Raw genomic sequence first — 18221 nt, forward strand, 5'->3', positions numbered from 1 at the left:
CTGGCTCGCCGCCCGTCCTCCCGCTTCCGGCTTCCCCGGGCTGTGTTATTGTTGTGTTTCCACCGCGCGCGGCCCCGCCTACCGACCAATCAGCGCGGCGGAGCGGCTGAGCGACAGGGCGGGCGACCAATAGCATCGCGCGGAGGGCGGGTGGGGGAGCTGGCTGGGGCCTGTCCGCCATGTTAGGGCCGGCGGGGCGCTGAGGGGCTGGGGGCAGCGGCGGCGGGGGCTGAGGCGGCGGCGGGACCCTGAGGGGCCCTGGCTGCCGGGTCGGGGCCTCGGTGGGGTCAGCGGGTGTGTGAGGAGCCTCCCCGGGCCCTCCTGAGGGGCCTCCCGCGGTGAGGAGCGGGCCATGGAGCCGCAGGTGAATCTCCGCGTCAGCTGCCGCGGGGAGACCCAGAGCTTCCTCGTGTCCGACTCGGCGCACACGACGTGGGCCGATGTGGAGGCCATGGTGAGTCCGGGGCCCGGCTCCTGGGGGTTAAAGGGGGGTGTGTGGGGGGGTGATGCGCGGTTCTGTCGCCTCAGGGGGGGGTTGGAGCTTTTGGGGCTCGTTTTGTGCTTAGGGGGAGGTGGGAAGGGTGTTGTGGAGAAAGCTGCTGGGGGTTGGTTGTGGGGTTTGGGTTTGGTTTGGTTTGAGATGGGGGCAGGGGACCAGAGCTGTGTGCTCTGCTCTGTTCCTGTTGGCAATCCTTACTTTTGCTCGTCTGTTGTTCTGTTGTCCATTTGAGTAGATGTAGTTGGATTACTCACAGAATCACTTAGGTTGGAAGAGACCTCCCAGATCACCCAGTCCTAACCTCTGACCTAACACTACCAAGCCCTCCACTAAACCATATCACTAAGCACTGCATCTAAACGTCTTTTAAAGATCTCCAGGGATGGTGACTCCACCACTTCCCTGGGCAGCCCGTCCCAATGCCTCACAACCCTTTTGGTAAAGAAGTTCTTCCTAACATCCAACCTAAACCTCCCCTGGCACAACTTCAGCCTTTCTCTGTTACTTACAGAGGGTTTCTCTCTTTCTCTCTCTCTTTTTTTTATCCTCTGGGATGCCGAGTCCTGAACATAGGCTTTTGGTTTCCTGTTTCCTGGTGCTTTGTGTACCCATGTGGCTGTAACTGTTCCTGTCAGCAGGCCTTGTGTACCTAGGCAGGTGTCTGTGAAGATCTGCATATCAGATACTTGGCATACCGAGGAGTTTTTGTCTTGAGTTTTCCCGTCCTATGTAGTCAAGACTCTTTCGTTGGACGTGGTTTATGTTATGCTGTTAGGATTCTCAGAGTTACGATGGAGCAGTAGTGATTATTGATTTAATTTTGTAGTAGCTCTCCTGGTTTGTGTGGGTACGTTGTTTGAAAAGTTGTACCTTAAGAGGATTTACCCATGTTTTATTTTTTCTCTTTCATTTTGGCTAATGTAGCCTACCTCGTGGAAGGTTCTTGCATGGTCACTGCCTCAAATTCAAAGCGTGAGTTGCATCATCTGCTCTCTTCCTTGTGTTTGAGTCTCATAGAGGAGGTGCTAGGTCAGCTTTTGCACAGCTCCTAGCCCGTAAACCCTGCAAGAACCCCTGAAGGGGTCAGAGTCCTGCTTCTGTCAAAGCTGGGAGCAGGTCACCGTGTGGGCACAGTGTTGCTCTTTCTCCCAAGCACTCGGAGTGACGGTTGTGCTTGTTCCTCGTGTGGGAGTCTCTTAACGTTGCTTCTTTAACCCAGGACGTAGCACTGGGTGTCTGTGCTGCGTGAATTGCTGCTTTGAGGCAGCGCTGGCTAAACTTCTCCTTCGGTTTTCACTGTCAAAGGGTCTGGTGTTGGTAAAGGATCGCCAGATCTCTGCTTCTAGCTGGCGTTTGGGGGAACAATCTGGGCGTGATGTAGAGAGAGACTTGTAACTGCAGTTTTTTCTCACCCAGCTGAGTTGGTTCTCGTGCTGCACTCCCCAAATTAATTGGGGCTGTATCACTGGAGCGCCGTGACAGGCGCACACATTGTGCAATTAAAGAAGCATCTTGTGAGGCCGGGTAAATCCCAGCCATCTGCTGTCTTCCAAGGCTGCTAGTCATCTTCCGTTAGATCCAGGCTTAGATACAGCAATCTTCGGGAGGAAAAATGCAGTTTGTGTAGGTAAAGAACACTAAAGTGCACTTGAGCCTCAAAGATTTAGTCAGTGTAGGGTTTTGCTGCTTTTGTTTATGGCTCCTGTGATGTTGTTGGTTCTGCATTGGTAATGCCAAGTAGCTGTTCAGCTTTGTTCTTATTCGGATAGGTATAATGGATTTACGTGTTCAGATGTGCAGTGCATCTGCCAGGGAGTTGTAGAATGCAATGCTTTGCTTTTCTTAGCACTTGAATTAATCCTAGTTTCTCAAAACACAGATGGGTTTACTGGGGGTGGGGGAGGGAGGAGCTGCCCACCTCCCCGAGCTATCTTCCAGGTGCTTTGTGATGTGAAAGTTGGTGTTCAAAGATCGTTGGCTTTAGCTTCTGGAAGTGGGAGTGTTTACCGTGTCTGAGTTTAACTGACAACAAGTCCTCTTTCCATGGAAAGGCTGCTCAGTGATCTTGATTTTAGGGTAAACATTAACTAGAACAGGCAAAACAAAATAAATGAAATTCATCTCTTCATTATAAAAAGTTGGTAAAGGTCGCAAGCGAGGCACTGGGAGCGTAGCTCAACTCCAGGAGGATGGATTTGGTAAAAGTGTATTTATTTCAGCCGAGAAACTGTAAGGGAGGGATGGAAGGGTTAAAGCTTTTTTTTTTTTTCCTATTAGCAGTCATGATTAACTGAAAACTGCTACAGCTCTGTCTCACTGTATTGGCACTTTTTTCCTAATTTTTTTTCTTTTACTTGCAGGTTAAAGTTTCGTTTGACCTGGACAACATTCAGATCAAATACATTGATGAGGATAAGGACGAGGTATGATACCTTCTCCTCTCCATTCCTCCTTCCCCCCTGCTTCCAAAATGTAACGGTTTGATCCTTGCATGAGTGGTTGTTCTGCAGGTCAGAGGTGACATTTTTGTCCTTTAGAGAAGAAAATAGCTATTAGTCTTTTGGTTTCAATCTTAATATAATATAGTACTCTTAATTTAAATGTTTTTTGAAGCTATTGCCTTTCTTTTTTTCCTACCAGTGTAACAGAATAGAAACAGCCAGTGGTTCTTTGTGCTCAGGGGAAGGGATGTGTCTGAGGGATTTCTAATTTTATTTACTTTACCAGAATAAGTTATAACTGCTTGTGTTTGCAGTCGTAAAGCCCCGTCTCTTCAATCTGCATTCCCTCCTCTGAAAAATGTAGGTCCCCTGTCATTAGCATATGTTTACTTCAGAGATCTGGTGTACTGAAATCCTCTGCTTGTTTTATGCAAATGCTATAATCTCCAAGCAGATTACTGACTCAGAAAGCAAATTGGTTACTTCTAGTTGTCCTTGTTGAGTAACTTCCTGCTTGGCACAACCTCACCCTCACATTCTGTTTATCTAGAGATTTAGATCGGAATGTGAACGTAGCTGCCATGCTCCAGTGATTGATTTGCAGCTCTGCTAAATTGCAGAGATGGGGATTTTTGGTTTTATTTTCTTAACCCAATGGGAAATGTCAGGATGCTTCCAGGAACATTGCAAGGAAAGATTCTGCTCTTATTTTCCAGCCTCTCTCTTTCTCTGTGTATATATAAAAAATGTATATGTATATATGTATGTATTTTTTGATATTTAAATATAAATATCTATTTGAGATCTTTCACATACTGATAAAGTAAATACTGATCAAATCACGTAATGCTGTAGTGATTAAATAACTCCTTGTATTAATAACTTCTGTGTGCAAATTTGATAAATGAGCACCTGAAGTAGATGGTGCTTTTGATTAGGAAAAAAACAAGGCAAGTGTTGCATCTGGCCATGAACAGCAAACGGTCCAAGCTCTGTTTATTTGTCTGGAAAGCTCAGTGATATCAGCGCTGGCTTCCTTCCACTGTATGAGACCATGCTCGTTCTGGATGCCAGCAGAGCGAGAGGCCTCACTTAGTATGCAAACCTGATGAAGAACATGGTCTACTTTAAACCACCACGTCATTAGTTAATAATTAAGCATGGCAGCAATAACAAATACCAGAAGGAATGATACTTTAGAAACACTGGATAAAAGTACATTTATTTTGAAAGCATGTTAATTTGAAGGGAATCACAGAAATATTTAATTGTCTGTTAATCACTTTTTTTTCTCTCTTTACAGGTCTCTGTGAATAGCAAAGGTGAGCTATTACTTTATTAAAATAAAATCAGGCTTATAAATAGACCCCAGCTGTTGCTTATATTTATGGAGAAGCAGATGAGAGAGCTTACGTGTTGATTTGGGGATCTGTGTATGATATGGCATCAAATCCTTCCAAAAGGAAAATACTCTTTATCTACAGAAAGTTAATTTTTCAAAAATGAGTAAATTAATGGAATGGGAAGTCTCCAGGCTGCAAGCGTGTTTCCTTGTTGCCATACGTACAGCTGTTTCTTTAGAAGCACTATTTTAAAGTAATTTACAGAAGGTATGGAAGACATTCCTAGGTTTTTAACTACAGTGTGCTAAGTTTGCATGTATTATTTGAGATAGGGAAAATTCACGTTTGTTTTCTTTTTTCTTCAGAGGAATATGAAGAAGCTCTGAAGGTAACTGGTCTCTGACTTTTTCAATATATTCAACTTTCTCTGAGAATTGGTGTAGCGGGGGGGGGGGGGAAGCATCAATATCTGCTCGTAGAAATCAGAATAGCTCAGTTTCCTTGCTTTGGGCATTATCCTGAATATTTGCTATACTATTGTCCCACCAGCCTAATTTTGTTTTGTATAATTAGTTGAATATGCAGTTGTGATTCAGGGCCCAGAGCAGACAGTCAAATTACTGGCTTTCTCAAATACACTAATGCCACTTTTGGAGGTACTGGCCCTTTATTGGATCCCTTTAAAAATCTTGCCATGCAGGCTCCAACATTGTACTCTCTGGTAATAAAACTTTCGGTGATGTCAGTGCTTGGTTACTTCTTAAATGATTGCATGTTTTTTTTAGGAAGAAATAAGGATTGCATTCCTTTAAATCGTACAGTACTAATGCTTTCAGAACATTTTTGCTTATATCTTGAAATTCTAATCTGGAAATCACTTGAAAATAATCACAAATGAGAATTTACTGTAAGTTCCTGGACAGAATCTGTATTGTTTACTGGTTTTATATAAACAGCTTTATTGTAGATTGAAAAACTCCTGTAGAATATCTGCATAATAAATTTTTTTTTGCTTATAGTGAACTTCTCACTAAGTATATCAGTAACTTTTAGGAAAGGCAGAATAAAAAAGAAATCAGCTGTCTGTAGCTTGGCATGTGACTCAATTCTTGTTTTTTGTGTGTGTTTTTTTTTTTTTCTCATGACCTCTCCAGAGCAGTGTAGTGCTGTATTTTTACAGGATATTTAGTGTTGGTTTGAAGTGAAGTAAATAGGGTCTGTCATGTAATCTTTATTTAGATTGCAGTCAAACAAGGAAATCAACTCCAGATGAATGTGTATGAAGAAGGCTCTTTGCTGAAAGATGCTCCATCTTGTTCTTCACAACCACGTGAAAGACCCGTGACAGAACAGTTGGCAGCTCTTAAAGATGAGAAAATACCTCTTTCACACTACTCCGTAGTAGCTCAGGGGTCGGAGGAAGACTTGAAAAATGAAAAGGAGCTGGCAGTTCAGGTAGGATGCAGAGTTGAGCTATATATTCATTAAAACAAAATTCATAAGTGTAATTCATATTGTAGACTGAATATCATCTTTACTCGTACCTAGAAACATGCAATTAGAAGTTGGTCTTTGTAGCTACCTGTATGCTCCCATTACAGGTCATGAAATTGTTTGAATGTCTTTAAAGAAGAGGTTTTGATATTGCATTTAGAAAAACAGGCTCTTTAATGTTGACCTGAAGCTCTGATTTGACATCTAGTAACTTCTGGTTGACTTGATTTCTTTAGCTTTGATGTGTAATTACATTCAAATGCTAATAAGGTAAAAATCTTTCAGAAAACTGTAGTGGCTTTCTTGTGTAACTTTTCTGCTGTTTTCCAAAGAACTTGAAGTCTTTTTTGTAAAAGAGTTGAGGGGAGTACCATTTGAAAGTGGTTATTCTGCTGTATTGAGGTTTGTTTTTCAGCTTCATGTGCTTAATGTGTTTGACTCTTTCCTTTTCCACCAGCAAAAGTTAAATCACAATAGAACAGGGAGAACAGATGAAAATCCTCCAGAATGGTTTACTAGCTACTTGGAAACAGTAAGTGTCTTTTCTTCTGAATTTTGGTTATTTATAAAAGGGCTACATAAGAGGTTATGGGAAGAAGATACCTGTAATGCCCAGCAATATATATCTGATCATAGGTATATAGTTATATATATCTGGTACTTGTGACCAGAGCTTTAAATGGCATTTAGGCATCTAATCACTCTATGGTAGTGAAATTACTTGTCCTGCCTTGTTTAAAACCAGTGGGCTGGTATTTTCTAAAATAAATTCTCTTTGAGGAATGTGATACTTCTTCAAATTCATCTGGAATGTGTTGTTGCAGAGTTCAGTGAATTCTGAACTGCTTTATGCCTAGTGAGTTGGGAGATTTGGGGCAGCGTAATCCAACTTTTTGAAGCTGCTTGGGTTGCTTCAATTCATGACTTTCTTCTTCAGTTCAGGGAGCAAGTGGTAAAGGAAACTGTTGAGCAACTGGAACAGAAGCTGTATGAGAAGCTTGTTCATCACAATCAGGCTCCAGACTTTCCTGAGAGCTCTGTTACAGCAGCACCTCCAGCTTCAGAGACCCAGACTGGGAATGAGAACCAGTGTGACTGGCTCATCTCCTGCTGCAACTGTCAGGCCCGAATTGTTGGAGTTCGCTACCAGTGCAGGTAGGATATGATGAGTAATGGCTGCATGGGAAACTCAGTGTGTTGTGTGTGTGAATGAGAGTTTGAAAAGACATCTTAGCATCACAGATTTCCATTTTGCTAATCTTCAGCATGAAGTTTTGTTCTTTATAGCAACAATTGTTAGTAGCTCATGCTAAAGGAAGTGTCAGGTTTTTCAATGCTTGTTCAAGAAGGAAGTGGGAACTGTCTTACAGCTCTTTAAAGAAGAGATATTGATCTTGATGTTCCTGATATTGATGTATAAGTGTATAAGCAGTTTCCGTTTCACTTTGTCACTGCTTAGAATGATAATTGGATACTGAGTTTGTTTCTCAGGAGAAATGTAAGGATTAATTACCCTTCAGTGTCTTTTTCTATTGTATTCTTTGCCTCTCAGTAACCTACTTCTACTGCTTTGCAGCCTTTGTCCAGCCTACAATATTTGTGAACAGTGTGAAGCAGGAACATATGCACACGATCCTAATCACGTCTTGTTAAAGCTACGAAGACCTATATTGTGTATTGCTGAGAACTACAACCTTGCACAGTTTTCACCTCGCCTGCCTGCTACTCTGGAGCAAGTTAGGTAAATGGTGGCACCTGTCAACACCTGATAAGGCTGTCTTGGTAGCAAAGTGGAAAAACCTGTCACGGGGTTGATGTTCAGCTTTTATGAATTTAGATTTAGAGATAACAGGAAATTGAAATAATCCTCTGGAACTGTAGTGCAAGTAGCTAAAAATAGCTCTTTACTTACAAATGGCCTCAGACAAATACCTTCCTGGACCATTGATAACAAAGTAGAAAAGATAGGATTTTGTTTCATAGGTGGATGGTAGACATGGATAGCTTGCTTTTTCTTGCTTTTTCTAATCTGTCTTTACCTTCTCGCTGAGGCAGTTCTAAATGTCTACACCAGCAGCTGTGAAGTTGTTCTTTTAAAGTCATCTGGTATTCAGTCTTGAAATGTGAGACATTCCATGAAACGTTCCCTTTGAGACTAGGACTGTGTTGGCTAAAGCTGTGTTCTAATCAGTTTAATAACGTAGTTCTCTCTCCCTGCAGGCTCCAGAAACAGATGGACAAAAGATTTCTGAAGGCAGAAAAGCAGAGATTACGAGCAGAGAAGAAACAGCGAAAGGCAGAGGTCCGAGAGCTCAAAAAGCAGCTGAAATTGCACAGGAAGATTCATCTGTGGAACTCTGTCCATGTGTTGGAAACTAGTGGCTCACCTACTATGAAGTCTGAGAGTCTCCAACCCAGTACCTTACTGTAAGGGATGTTGTTAGCTGAGCATTTCTTAGTTGCAGTGTCTGGCCTTCTATGATGAGACCAAGCTTTAAAATAAGAGGAGGAAGATTATGAAATCAGTTGCTCATTTGAAGTATTATTTGTGATTGGACCCTGTGAGGATTTTGTCTAAACTGAATTTGCAGAGTGGAGTGTTTTCTTTTTGACAAGAGTATCAGAAGAAAAAAAGCAAAGCAACTGATTATTGTTATTAGAAACTTGAACAGATTTATGAGGAAGAAAAATACCTACCATTATATATACATGCATGCACATGCAGTAAGAACTAATGTTGCAGCCAGTTTTAAAAAGTCTATCTTCCTGTTGTCTTCGTTGCCTCCTTATAGTTAAGAAAATTCTGTGTGCTTGTATTCAGTACCCTTTTTTATGTAAACTTAGGATGAGGCCCGTTAGACAACAGCTGTTGAGGCAAGGCAAACGATTTTGCATTCTTGAGTCACTTCAGTTTTATGAATGTGCATGTATAAAACTTAGAGTTTTAGTTTCTTTAGTTCAACACTTTTATTTAGGGCATTTGAGAGCCAGTTAGTTACTTCTATTTGTGGGGAGCTTAAAATAGCTATTACTGCTTCCTTCTGGCTGAACAGAAATATTACAGGAACAAAACCACTGCTAATTTAGGTCTGAATTTCTTTCTTTGTCTTTTAAGGTTGACATTAATGTGAGCTGCTTCACCAATCCCCTCTCAGTGCACCTAACTAGCAGTAGAGCTCTTGATCTTGTTTTTGAGGGCCTTTTAGGCAAAAAACAGGTATCTTGCTGAAAAGGTAATGTTGCTTGTAAGGCCAAATAAAAGACACCAGCACTGGATTGTAACAGTTCTTCATTCAACATCAGAAAGATGGTGACTATCTTTAACAGAATAGTGCTGCCCAAAGTGCTGTAATACTAAATCAAATCAGCTGAAGAACAGTGAACCTTTCTCTTTAAACCTGGGTGCTGTAATTATAATAGATATTTTTTCCCAAACTAGCAAATCTTGTTTTGTTACGTTTCCTTTTTCACTAAGCTAAGGAAAGCAAACTGTGTTGTTTAGACTTAAGACGAGCCCAGTACTAAAATGTTAGAGTTTTGAGAAACTTAAAGGAAAAAAAAAAACTTTAAATAGCCTCTTCCAGTTTAGCCAGTGAAATAGCCGCTGAGTGACTTCCTCAGTTCAGTTTTTTTGTTGTTTTTTTTCCCCTGAATCCCAGGAGTCCTAGTCAACCCGTCCAAGCGATTGTCCCAACACTAAGTGCAGTATTTGTGGATGAGAATTTGCCAGATGGGACTCGCTTGCAGCCGGGAACAAAGTTTATCAAACACTGGCGAATGAAAAATACTGGCAATGTGGAATGGGGCTCAGACACAAAGGTATCTTTCCTTTGCTGTTACTTTTACACATTAAAATAGTTCTAGAAGACTAAATACTTACATGCATTAGGAATTTGAATTCTCTCTCAGAACCTGTTTAGGGTTTATTTTGGCCAGTTAATTTATAAACTGGGAATTCCAGGGCATTAATCTATCGAGGTCCTCCTTAAAACTACAGAGGGTAGGAGGGAAGCAATCAACATAAAGATCACTGAAACTGTCTTCTAGTGCTGTTCTAATGTAATAATAGTTCAACCTTGTTACAGCACGTATGTTGCACTTCTGACATGTAAAAACTTTTCTTCGAGTGCTGACTGAGTTCCTGTTTAAAAAAATATTTTTCTGGTGATAGACTGAAAACCTTGACTAGCAGCCGCTTTTCTCTGCCTCACATCTGTGCAAGGCCTTTCAGCAGAACTTGAAATGTTCTTTACTCCATACAGATCACAAAGAAACAAGTGAAGTTAACTTTTGCTTTTTCTGTCATATATTTCAGCTGAAACTTATGTGGGGAAACTTGACCTTGGCATCTTCTGAAAAAAAGGATGTGTTGGTGCCATCCCTTCCATCAGGACAAGTGGGAACTGTTTCAGTTGAGTTTGTGGCTCCTAATATAGAAGGAACGTACACCTCTCACTGGAGACTGTCACACAGAGGGGAACAGTTTGGGCCTAGGATCTGGTGCAGTATTGTTGTGGATCCCACCTCAGCTACTGAGTCTTCAGAAAGCAATTGGAAGGATTCCAATTCCAATCAAAAAGATAAATCTTCCTCCAGTAACAAACAGGCAAGTAATTCATACAGTTTTGAGGACAGCTGTGAATTGCTGAGTAGACTGAGCAATGTATATTGTTCTCTGCAATGACATAGTGTTCCTAACTGCATTGATCTCTTGGGGATTCCTTTAGTTGATTTTTCTTCTGATCTTATTCTTAGTAGGGAAGAGAAACAACTTCTCTTGCGTTTATAAGCTCTGAAATGGTAGTTCTTTTTGACAGATGTGGGATAAGTTGACAGTCTGTTTCAGCTACTTGTATAGTTCTTTGATCAAAATTAAATGTTACAAGATTTTTTTTGTGTTAAATCTTGTCCTTTTGGCTCTAAAATGAGCTGAATTAAATATTTTTTCAAGTTGTTTTTGGTGTTCTTATACATAGTACTTAGGCTTTGCATTTTATGGAACTTTTATTTGCTGCCTGCCTAAGATGTTTTTGAGACTTTTTTTGTCCTTTTCAGGTTGCTTCCTTGAAGACAGAAGGCGATGCTCAAGTGATGGGTGAAATTGTGGAACAGGCTGAGATACCTCTGCCAACTCTTCCTTTGAAGATGAAAAATCTGCCAAGCGAGAGAGAATTTTATATCCCATCTGTGGATCTCCTCACTGCACAGGTAAAAATGTTAACAAGTCAGGTAGACATCAGCCAAACCACCTTGGATTTCGTGTCTAGGTATATAGACATCCATAAGAAAAAAATATAGCTTCTGAACCCTAAAATAGCCACTTCTATTTTCAGGAAGAATATACTGCATTTTATATAGCAGAGCTATTTCCCTGAATTAGGATGGGGGACTGTCGCTGGAAGGTTATGTGCAGGACAAACTAAGATTCTCTATAGTTACAGGATCGGGTCTTTCCCTGACCTCTAACAAGGGAGTACTTAGGTTTCCCTCTTGCTGCCTTAATTTATGTACTGCTTTCTGTAATGTGGGGATGGCCTTTGTGGGAAAACATCCGCTGCCTGAGATCATGCTAAGTAACTAACAAAATGAAGTAGACCTCTTTGTAAGATATTGGGACCTAATGCTGGGGAGGACCATGTAGGATTCCAGTTCAGGGTTTGTTGATGAAAACTGTGTGGGGTTTCTTTCTGTAGGATTTACTGTCCTTTGAACTATTGGATATCAATATTGTGCAGGAACTGGAGCGAGTGCCACACAACACTCCTGTTGGTAAGGATTTTTGATACTCTGGTGTGTTATCTCTAGCTTTCTAAGCTACTGTTTACCCAATGAAAAGGTTTTATATGCAAAAAGTTTTTGCTCTTCTGGCTAGAGAGTCTTCCCAGCTTCCATGTCTTTCCATTTTAATTCTCTCTGCAGCCCTAGAGGAAATACCTGATAGTCCTTTGTAACTTTCAGTCTTAACTTCTTTCCATCTTCACCCACTCAAGGCCATAAGATTCCAGGCATTACAGAAGGCTGTCAGTTTCTCTGCTCAACTAGTGCCAGTGTCATGCAAAGCTAATTCCTTTTCACCAAGTATTTTGTAAGATACCTGGGCTTCGGTCTTGGAAGAACATCCTTTAAGGAAAAGATAACTTCTTAAAAGGCTGCCTCTTGGAGGAAGGAAGGTTCTTATTTTAACGCTCATTATCTTTGCTGCTTTTGTTTTTCAGACATGACTCCATGCATGTCCCCTTTGCCACATGATAGCCCCTTGGTGGAGAAACCTGGCTTAGGTCAGATAGAGGAGGAGAATGAGGGAAGTGGATTTAAACCAGTGTCTGGTAAGCAGTAATCACTGGGAGCCTGGGGAGCAGGGAGGAGGTATCATCAAGTCTGACTGGGCAGAAGTGATGTTTTATTTACTGGAAGAATTCTAACTTCTGTTGTTCTCTTTCTGTGTAAGAAAAAAAACAGTAGTTCGGCTTATAAACCTGTAGTATGGCACTACTGTGATTGTGGATGTTGGAGGGAAATATCTGCAATTCAGAAATGGAGAACTAGATTTTTTTTCTGCCTAGTAGAATTGTTGGGAGAATTCAGAATTTGCCCTTTATAGACTAGATTATACTGAACCATTCTAGATGTTGTCCCCCTACTTCTCAATCATTTTCACATTCAACATAAATGAATTCCAAAATCTTTCACTGTTTAAGGAGGAATCCACACATAAAATCAGCATTAGCCTTGGATAGCTTACAAATTCTTCTCATACTTTGTGTTTCCTTGTTGTCATGTTAAAATAATCTCTCTTCCTTTCAAAGGAATAACTGAGGTCTGCTTTCCTACAGATGCTTGCGTGGTGAAAATGAAAGGTGAACATCCACTGAACCAGGAGGAAGGGGAAGAAGACATGAGTGGGACTCAGTTTGTCTGTGAAACTGTAATTCGCTCTCTTACCCTGGATGCTGCACCTGACCATAAGCCCCCACAGAAAAAGAAAGTGATGAAGAGTGAGTACGGCCTTTGCTGCATTCTTTGGCTAGCTGTGGCTTTACTTTCTTTGCACTCAGACATTGGCCACAAATTGCTTTGCACTGCAGGTGGTGATATCTTTTTAATTGTTTTTCTTGATTATTGTATAGATTCTTTACAAACACTGCAAGACACCTTCACTTGTAATGTGCTAAGTGAAGAATCTCCCAGGATAAAAACTAATGCCGCTTCTAAAAAGGAATCAAAGATCTGTCAGTCAGAGGCCATGACAGAAAATGGCAGTGGTAAGTAAAGTCTGAATTTAAAGTGAAATTGTAATGGGCTACAAAAAAGCTGTAAGAAGATATCTGCTATTCTAAGAAACTGGATACTGCAACAACGATTTTCTTGATGTATCAGAAAATTGGTGTCAATACACTGAACAAGCAGCTATTTTAAGAGTGTTGTGTGTTTTTTTTTAAGAAGTGATATTGAGACATAATGGTTCCAGTCAAGTATTCAGATAAGTGCTCAAAGACTAAGTATGGCTGGTGCTTCTGTATTTTGTACATGTAGCTTAAAGGCTGTGCTTTGAACTGTATCCAACACGTATAATTTAGGAGCTGAAAACTGTTCTCAGTGTAGCTGTTATTCCTGTTGAATTATGCTTAAGCTTACCAGTAAAATCTGTTGCTCTTTCACACTATACCCCCAACCTTATTCCCAAGAGATCAAGAAAACCAGACAGTTAACATTGACAGCAAAGGTTTACAGTTATTTCTGAGTAGTTGCATTTTATATCTGGGACAGCACTGCTTTTGCTGTTACCCAGGCAATTTGGACAAATTTAATATGCTTTATTCTTTCTTTTTCTGTTAGGGGAACTTCTGTTTTCCGAGAAAGTAAACCCTTGTAGCAACACCGGCGATTCTGGTGATGAAGATGAAGGTGATGATAAAGATGATGTACAAAGTCAAGGCTCTTCTGCTTCATCAGAGGATTATATTATTATTCTCCCTGAGTGCTTTGATACCAGTCGTCCTTTAGGGGAGTCCATGTATAGTTCAGCTCTTTCTCAGCCCAGCCTGGAAAAGACGGGAGAAACTGAAACAGGAGCAGGGCAAGATGGGGGAAGTCAGCCAGAGATACACAGCGTTGGTGATACTTCGACAACACCACAAACGCTGCCTGTAGTACCCTTGACCCCAGAGACCACGGATACCTTACCCCAGACAGAAAGGTATGTTCTCAGAACAAAGCCATTATGTTAATGGCTGCAGGCTTAACAGGGCGGGGAATTGCACTCAAGTTCAATATTCAAATAGAACTGGTTGCAGTGTTGTATATGATGGAGTGAATGTCCTATATCCTATAATTCTTTATAAAACCTTATGCACTTAGCTAATCAGTGAGTAGGGAAGGGAAGAAGGGAATCTGTGAAGATCTTCCTTTTGCCTGTAGATCTTGACTTGCCTGCATGTCTATGTGTAGAATGAAAGTGGTAAAAGTAATTTTTTGCCTTATGTTCTCAGGAATCTTGCATCTCTTCAGAATTGTATCTTCCAAGAACCAAATGTACCAGCTCCAGAGAATGTCTCTTCCACTACTCACAATCAAATAAGAGAAGGTATTGACAGTACTGACTGAAGGGTGCATTCGTGGTTATCTCCTGTTCCTTATACCTGTGGTTGGATTTGTTGTCTTGTTCCAGAGGAGAGCAGAGACCTAGCCAAGTAATAATGTTTAGTTCTCTCTGGGTGTTTAAAATGTTACTATACAGAAGATTTGTAGAAAGCAATACAGCTTTCTGAATCCAGGTTAAAAGAGCATTTATTAGAAATGGTAAGAGGGTACTCAGAAGTGTTTGCATAAATATGGAATATTACTTTGCGCTGGAATTAGAGCCTTGTGTATAAGCTATTGTTACAGTTATTTCGGGCTCAGACAGCAGTTCATCTCATGGTAAAGCAGATAACCACTGACTAATCAGCCAAATGATTCCTGGAATTCTTTTCATAGTCAGGAATGTTATGAGAATCTTGCATACCTAGGTTGCATCTGGATCACTAAACTTGAAAGTATTAACTTGGACTGATTCCCACTCCTTTCCATTTACATACGTGTTACAGCACTTCAGCTTTTCATTTACTGTCCATGTTGATACGGTGTCTTTGCTTCTTCCAGAACCTAGTGGTGAAGACAGTCACGGACCGGGATCTTCTGGATTTACAACAAGAAACCAGAAGTTCTCAGAATACCCAAGGTAATGAAACAGAAGCCGTGACTTCACAAGTGACGTTTATTCTGTGGCTCTTCTTTTAAGATTAAGTGACTAGGAATCAGTGGAAGCCAGCTGCTGTAGCCTGGATGGATGTGTCACAACTTCCACATACAGATGCATTCTTCTGGGTGACAGTACTTAATTCCTTTCAAACAGTGGCAAATGGAAAATAGGCTAACAAAACTTTAGCATAAAAAGTTTATCAGAAAGTGTCAAGAAAGAAGCAGTGACTTTCCCAAATGGCTTGATTGGTGGGGATTCCTTTGGATAAGGGGTTGTTCTCTGACAAGAATTAAGTCTCAGCCAACTAATGGGGAGAGACTTGCATGCACACATGGCTTTGCTGACACCTAAAGTAATATCTTCTCTGCAGACACCCACAAGGAAGCAGTATTGCAGGAGAACTAGTTAAAGGAGCTTTATCAGTTGCTGCCTCAGCCTACAAAGCATTATTTGCTGGACCACCCATTACAGAACAGGTAAATGTCTTTTTCCTGTATACTGTGTGAATTTTACACCTACACTGCAAGTTTTAAGGTTGGAATTTTGTATGTTTTATGAATGTATCAACATTCTGTATAGGAATTCTGTATACAGAATATATTTTGCAACGCACTGCAGGAATAGTAAGACCTAAGCTTTATGGCATCCCCTTGAAGTATGCTGCTTCACCAGCAGATAGGGAAATCCATGCTGTGGGGATGAAGTATCTCTTAAAGCATCATGCAAAAGCAGTAATTCACCTTTGTAAGCGAACAATGAAAGTGAACACCAACAGCTTAATTGCAGACAAAGGGCCTCAGTGCCTTAATTATATTTTGGTGTAATGCAGGACCACTGATTGAAATGGGAAAAGTAAGATAATAAATGATCTCTTCATATCTTTTGTTTTTTGCAGCCTGCTGCTACAGAAGAGCACACTGCTGCTCTTCTATCCAGTCTGTGCGAGATGGGATTCTGTGACAGGCAGTTAAACCTGCGACTGCTGAAGAAACACAACAATAACATGGTTCAAGTGGTAACTGAATTGCTTCAGATCAGTAACAGTGACTGGTACAGCAGTAGGTGCTGAACCTTCCTGGTGGAGCAATGAATCACCTTAATTGAGCAAACTCTCATTAAACACTGCAACAGTAGCAGGCTGTTCCTCATCTGTGTTCTGTTTGGAGGTGTAGATAACTTTAGCTTTTCTTTGAGCTTTTGATTTATTTTTTTCTTTCATGGAAATGTCAAACTGCTTGTCACAGCATTTTATGAATTGGAGACCAGAATTCCAACTATACTTTGGACCTCCTGGTGAAATGAGTGGTCTTGAAGTCTTGTCATTTTATACTGGATCCTTTTTATCTGGGAATTGTAGACAATGACTTAAACTTGCACCCAGATGAGAACTTCCCCTTTTACTGTATGTAAAATAGTTTTGGCAGCTGGGGCTCTTGTTTTGTTGACTTTTAACAAACTTTGGAATAGGAAGCAATGTAAAATGTTTCTGTAAAATGTAGTCATGCCTGATCTACAAGAGAGGCCCACAAACAGGAAGCTGTTTCTTCTTATGTAACTTAGTCATTGATCTTTTTTGTCCAATGCATGATAGTAATGTAACAGATTTAAATCTTACAAGTCATTCTAAGAAAAAAAATTGCTTATAGACTGAAATGAGTCTTGAACCATCGAACAGTTCTCAGTCTGAAATCACAACCACTGTTAATTTAAACTGACGTTTACCAGGAAAGTCATTTATTCGTATAGCAGAATAAAGCATGAATGTGATTTTTACCATTGAACCATCTCTAGTAATAATGCAAATCATATCTCTAACAGAAAATATAGCCTATGTAAAAATATGTGGTTAAAGATGGATTTGTAAATGTGGGAAGGGCCTTTCTAAGAATATTTAGAGGTTCCTCATAAAAACGCTAAACTTGACCCCTATCTTCTTTTTATCAAACCTCTTAACCTGTTAATACCACACAGAAGAATTGAAGAATGTGTAAAAAGTCAGATCTGAATTGAAGTACAAATTCTGGTAATGTTTGAGAATGGGAAGAATGTTCGAGGTAGGGATTGTGTGACTTCTTATACTTTGAAAAAATGTAGTAACTTAAGCAGTGTGAAGTGTACGGTCTCCTGTGATGGTTCTAGCTGTGTTTCCATAGACACATCTGTAGGACTCACTTTCTCACAAGATTTTGCTTTGCATACTCATATTTAATTTGAAATTTAAGAATTCCCTTCTAAACATGCCGAGAGGAGATTTGATTCTGAAGAATCACAAGAAACCAGCAACATACACTGCTGTGCAGTGGTGTATCCTTAGGGAACTGTTCAGTTTGGTCCTCTGAAAGTGACAGCAGTGTTGGCTACGTTCTTTTTGAGCAAACATTCTTGCTGCAGGAAGAGACGATTGATAGTGAAATATTTATATTATTGCTGCTTCAAAATAAGGTGTTTCTGTTTAGGCGCAATGTAGCTGAAGCAGTTATCAGTATTGTAACTGACCAGGTGATCAGTAGTAGTAATGTTTTTTTTCAAAAGACGTAATACTCTCAGAGATAAAATACCAGTAAAATAAATGAAGAAAAAATGTATCATACTGTTCCTGTTTTAAACCTATTTTTATAGATTGTGGAAGATATACTCTTAAATGTTTATTTTGAAATACAGTAGGACTATTTTGCAGTGTGTTTCCCATCTGTCTGTACCCCAGTGCAACTGTCTGCTGTGGACCAGATGAAGATCTTTCTGTAACTTGAAACTCCTGGATTTTCCAACCGTAACTTACACATACTGTTTTGAGTACCTTTGGCTTATGCTTACTATAGAATGAGGAGGAGGAAAGGACATGGATGAAGTGCAGTAGCTGGTGAAATTCCTAAGCCTGGTGTGGTTGTCTGCTTTGATCTGGAATGCCCAGCAGGACGTTTGTTATTTCTGTGTGTACCTTTCAACTTAGGATTTTAATGTATTCTGTAAATTAACAAAACACTAAAATGTATGAGGAAAAAGCACTTCATTGCAGATTGAAAGGTGAAGTGTGAAATGCTGTTTTCCTTAGGTTACTTTTTACTAGGGTTTAGATAATGTATGCTCGGGCTTAAGATGTATTTCCGTTGGCTTTGTATATTTTGTTAATGGATGCATGGTATAATTTATAATATATTCTATAGTGCAAAACGTGACCTCTGTATCTTATTGAGGGTGAACAT

The 18221-nt window shown here is 40.3% G+C and overlaps 1 protein-coding gene across 3 annotated transcripts; it reads left to right on the plus strand.

Moving 5' to 3' along the window:
• Nucleotides 1–160: 160 nt before the first annotated feature.
• NBR1 (NBR1 autophagy cargo receptor) lies at nucleotides 161–18194 on the plus strand. 3 transcript variants are annotated; one of them, XM_027445428.3, is made up of 21 exons: nucleotides 161–454; nucleotides 2860–2922; nucleotides 4244–4262; nucleotides 4649–4671; nucleotides 5523–5738; nucleotides 6235–6309; nucleotides 6715–6932; nucleotides 7354–7518; nucleotides 7998–8204; nucleotides 9437–9596; nucleotides 10093–10383; nucleotides 10833–10985; nucleotides 11471–11546; nucleotides 11993–12103; nucleotides 12611–12772; nucleotides 12905–13039; nucleotides 13614–13974; nucleotides 14267–14361; nucleotides 14919–14997; nucleotides 15389–15494; nucleotides 15914–18194. In XM_027445428.3, the coding sequence occupies exons 1-21, from the start codon at nucleotides 353–355 to the stop codon at nucleotides 16085–16087; spliced, it is 2991 nt and encodes a 996-aa protein (XP_027301229.2). In that variant the 5' UTR covers nucleotides 161–352; the 3' UTR covers nucleotides 16088–18194. The 3 variants fall into 3 exon arrangements, with proteins under 3 accessions (XP_027301229.2, XP_027301232.2, XP_027301231.2); XM_027445431.3 differs by lacking the exon at nucleotides 161–454 and adding an exon at nucleotides 2648–2697; XM_027445430.3 differs by lacking the exon at nucleotides 161–454 and adding an exon at nucleotides 2674–2703.
• Nucleotides 18195–18221: the final 27 nt, after the last annotated feature.

The sequence above is a fragment of the Anas platyrhynchos genome, chromosome 28 (assembly GCF_047663525.1).
Source record: "Anas platyrhynchos isolate ZD024472 breed Pekin duck chromosome 28, IASCAAS_PekinDuck_T2T, whole genome shotgun sequence".
NCBI lineage: Eukaryota > Metazoa > Chordata > Aves > Anseriformes > Anatidae > Anas > Anas platyrhynchos.